The sequence below is a fragment of the Salmo salar genome, chromosome 17 (genome assembly GCF_965601325.2).
Source record: "Salmo salar chromosome 17, fSalSal1, whole genome shotgun sequence".
In the NCBI taxonomy this organism is placed as follows: Eukaryota; Metazoa; Chordata; class Actinopteri; order Salmoniformes; family Salmonidae; genus Salmo; species Salmo salar.
The window spans coordinates 38,730,001-38,734,776 of record NC_138307.1 but is presented as its reverse complement, the minus strand read 5'-3'; the positions used below and the strand labels follow the sequence as shown (position 1 = coordinate 38,734,776).

Here is a 4,776-nt window from a genome sequence, read left to right as displayed (position 1 = left end):
TAGAGGGGGGTAGAGGGAGGGTAGAGGGGAGGGTAGAGGGAGGGGTAGAGGGAGGGAGGGTAGAGGGGAGGGTAGAGGGAGGTAGAGGGAGGTAGAGGGAGGGTAGAGGGAGGGTAGAGGGAGGGTAGAGGGAAGGTAGAGGGAGGGTAGAGGGAGGGTAGAGGGAAGGTAGAGGGAGGGTAGAGGGAAGGTAGAGGGAGGGTAGAGGGAGGGTAGAGGGAGGGTAGAGGAGGGGTAGAGGGAGGGTAGAGGGAGGGGTAGAGGGAGGGTAGAGGAGGGGTAGAGGGAGGGTAGAGGGAGGGAGGGTAGAGGGGAGGTAGAGGAGTGACAGCGTTTGGATCACACTTGGTTGACAAACTGATTCTGGGAGAAGAAACCAAAAACATACAAATGAATCCCAAAAATTCCTGTTTTATTTAAACACATTACAACGTCATGACAAAAACACATTATTATTAATGAAATATGACGAGAAAGATAAAACATTTAGTATCCATCTCTGGATACCTAAAAACCCTAAAGCCGACTGAGGTTCTGGTGGCGATACAGAACCGTGTTCTGTCTGAAACACACAGAGAACATTACGTCCTCCCAGGGCCCAGAAACACACAGAGAACATTACGTCCTCCCAGGGCCCAGAAACACACAGAGAACATTACGTCCTCCCAGGGCCCAGAAACACACAGAGAACATTACGTCCTCCCAGGGCCCAGAAACACACAGAGAACATTACGTCCTCCCAGGACCTTGAAACACACAGAGAACATTACGTCCTCCCAGGGCCCAGAAACACACAGAGAACATTACGTCCTCCCAGGGCCCAGAAACACACAGAGAACATTACGTCCTCCCAGGGCCCAGAAACACACAGAGAACATTACGTCCTCCCAGGGCCCAGAAACACACAGAGAACATTACGTCCTCCCAGGGCCCAGAAACACACAGAGAACATTACGTCCTCCCAGGGCCCAGAAACACACAGAGAACATTACGTCCTCCCAGGGCCCAGAAACACACAGAGAACATTACGTCCTCCCAGGGCCCAGAAACACACAGAGAACATTACGTCCTCCCAGGGCCCAGAAACACACAGAGAACATTACGTCCTCCCAGGGCCCAGAAACACACAGAGAACATTACGTCCTCCCAGGGCCCAGAAACACACAGAGAACATTACGTCCTCCCAGGGCCCAGAAACACACAGAGAACATTACATCCTCCCAGGGCCCATAACGGCTACATCCTCCCAGGGCCCATAACGGCTATGTCCTCCCAGGGCCCATAACGGCTACGTCCTCCCAGGGCCCATAACGGCTACGTCCTCCCAGGGCCCATAACGGCTACCTCTCGCCTGGCCCTCGGTCTGGCTGCATCCCACAGTAACACCTCATTCCTTATATAGTGCAGCGGATTAGAGCAGGGCCCTACGGCCCTTCCTGAAGCGTTTGAAGAGCGGGTGGATGTTGTTGCCCATGTGGGTCCTGCTGCCTCTAGAACGATACTCCATGTAGACAGAGTCATCAGCCCCAGACATGGAGCTCATGGTACCAGGCCTCCGCTGGAACTGAAGGGGAGAGAGAGAGAGAGTTTATAATATAGAACTGGAGGAGAGAGAGAGAGAGTTTATAATATAGAACTGGAGGGAGAGAGAGAGAGAGAGTTTATAATACAGAACTGGAGGGAGAGAGAGAGAGAGTTTATAATATAGATCTGGAGAGAGAGAGAGAGAGTTTATAATATAGAACTGGAGGAGAGAGAGTTTATAATATAGAACTGGAGGGAGAGAGAGAGAGAGAGTTTATAATATAGATCTGGAGAGAGAGAGAGAGAGTTTATAATATAGATCTGGAGAGAGAGAGAGAGTTTATAATATAGATCTGGAGAGAGAGAGAGAGTTTATAATATAGAACTGGAGGGAGAGAGAGAGAGAGTTTATAATACAGAACTGGAGGGAGAGAGAGAGAGAGAGAGTTTATAATATAGATCTGGAGAGAGAGAGAGAGAGTTTATAATATAGAACTGGAGGAGAGAGAGTTTATAATATAGAACTGGAGGGAGAGAGAGAGAGAGAGTTTATAATATAGATCTGGAGAGAGAGAGAGAGTTTATAATATAGATCTGGAGAGAGAGAGAGAGAGTTTATAATATAGAACTGGAGGGAGAGAGAGAGAGAGTTTATAATATATATCTGGAGAGAGAGAGAGTTTATAATATAGATCTGGAGGGAGAGAGAGAGTTTATAATATAGAACTGGAGGGGAGAGAGAGAGAGAGAGAGAGAGAGAGAGAGTTTATAATATAGATCTGGAGGAGAGAGAGAGAGTTTATAATATAGATCTGGAGGGAGAGAGAGAGTTTATAAGAAAGATCTGAAGGGAGAGAGAGAGAGAGTTTATAATATAGAACTGGAGGAGAGAGAGAGAGTTTATTGCCAAATGGTAATAGATTCATAACTGTCTGACAGTAAGTAAGGTTTTTAAATCCCTGACTTCATAACTAGACATAACTAGACCAATGTCCACATTTCATTGATTGATTGATTGATTGATTGATTGATTGGTAAGAGGCGTGCATACCATTGGCCGTCCATTCTCTCCGATGACCACCTCCTCCTCTGCGTCGAGGTCTGTAGCAGCCAGAACCTTCTGGAGCAGCTGGTACTGCTCCTCTCTGGAGGAGAACATCACATTATCCTCCTCCATACCCGCCATTTTAGTGATGACCTGGTGGAGAGGAGGAGAGAGAGAGAGAGAGAGGAGGAGGAGGAGGAGGAGGAGAGAGGAGGAGAGAGAGGAGGAGGAGGAGAGAGGAGGAGGAGGAGGAGAGAGGAGGAGGAGGAGGAGGAGGAGAGAGGAGGAGGAGAGAGAAGGAGGAGGAGGAGGAGAGAGGAGGAGGAGGAGAGAGGAGGAGGAGGACAGAGAGAGAGGGGGAGATTAGGGAGGAGGAAGAGAGAGAGGAGGAGGACAGAGAGAGAGAGAGAGAGGGGGAAGGACAGAGATTAGATCAGTGCTTAATTTGAGCCGGAGCAAACTAGAGCACTCTTCCCCCAACTCTGTGATCAGGTCAAATTAAAAATACTTTGTCCTTGAAAGTACATTCTGGAAACTCAGAGCTCCATAGGTCATTCAGTATCTGCCGTTTACATGTGATCCGGACCGAGAGCAGGGTTGTGGGGGGGGGGGGCGCAGAGAAGAGGGGGGGGGGACAGAGAGACCATGGGCTCCCTGAGTTCTTCTGCCCAAAAATATATTTATAATTGGATAAATGTAAATAAACATTTTATTTTTATTTTTTTTATTTACACAAGGACTTATACAGGATACTACCCTCTACATCAAAACAATCAAACCAAATCAAAAATACAATACCTGAAACCTTGATTTTGGACAAAATTAACTGAATGGATTCTTACAAACAAAAACCTGCAGAAGGAAACACAGCAGAACCCGGAAATTGTTAAATATTCATCTCTTGGTAAATGTTGTTATATAAAAGCTAAGTAAATAAGGCTACTGAACAGCACCTTCAATTAGCACTGAAGTGTGAAGTCAGATGTGTGAAAACTCTTGAGCGCGACAACGGCAGTAAGGGTTTCACAGCCTCCCCAACCCCCAATGCAGAGGCCATCACAGTACAGTACCCCTTGGATATAAAAAAATAACACTGCACGGAATCAGTAGTCTATTAAAGAAACACTCAAACAGGCAACAGAAGCAGGATCCGTCCTATTGCTGTAGATATATATGGATGATTTATAAAACCAGCCGCATTTAACCGTTAAGGCTGATAATTATAGACCTAATTAAACATTTCGGGGTTTCCTTGCCTCACTTTTCTCAGACAATAAGGCTGTTTCTTCATCTCTGCCGCCTCCTCCTCCTCCTCCTCGTTCCCGATCTCAACATGTTCATTTAGCTTTATGCGCATGGTAACATGGGGGACGGTGCCCTGAAGATGATGTTTCAGAACGGACGGCGACTGTATCCAACGTGGGAGAAAGACCCTTTCTTATAAAATTATATTCCATTTCTCAGTTTTGCACCATCATTTTTTTTTTTTATATACATAATATAACCATATACAATTTCATTATTAAAAAAGGTTTAGAGTGATGGACTGTACCATCCCCGCGGCCTCGAACTTTTGGGGTTAACAGCCAAAATCTCCCACTATCCCTTTAAAAGAATGTCTCCAGCAAAACTGTCTAAAAATATTATTTTTTTGTCCCAAACACCCCGCCACTGCTAAAGTAATATAGGGGAAACACTGTTTAGGTTAGTATTGTATAGCAACGGACCTGTAACCCTGGTCCACTAGGAACCATCTGGTCTGTCGGTGCTGTAGGGTTAGTATTGTATAGTAACGGACCTGTAACCCTGGTCCACTAGGAACCATCTGGTCTCTCGGTGCTGTAGGGTTAGTATTGTATAGTAACGGGCCTGTAACCCTGGTCCACTAGGAACCTCTCGGTGCTGTAGGGTTAGTATTGTATAGTAACGGGCCTGTAACCCTGGTCCACTAGGAACCATCTGGTCTGTCGGTGCTGTAGGGTTAGTATTGTATAGTAACGGACCTGTAACCCTGGTCCACTAGGAACCATCTGGTCTGTCGGTGCTGTAGGGTTAGTATTGTATAGTAACGGGCCTGGAACCCTGGTCCACTAGGAACCATCTGGTCTGTCGGTGCTGTAGGGTTAGTATTGTATAGTAACGGGCCTGTAACCCTGGTCCACTAGGAACCATCTGGTCTGTCGGTGCTGTAGGGTTAGTATTGTATA

The 4,776-nt window shown here is 46.6% G+C and overlaps 1 protein-coding gene across 1 annotated transcript in view; it reads right to left on the bottom strand.

Moving 5' to 3' along the window:
* Positions 1-395: 395 nt before the first annotated feature.
* Positions 396-4,776, bottom strand: part of LOC106593158 (uncharacterized) — a 125,092-nt gene continuing 120,711 nt past the window's right edge. Inside the window, 2 exon segments of the mRNA XM_082963315.1 lie at positions 396-1,564; positions 2,576-2,722. Coding sequence (XP_082819441.1) covers positions 1,412-1,564; positions 2,576-2,722 — 300 coding nt within the window. The 3' untranslated portion in view covers positions 396-1,411.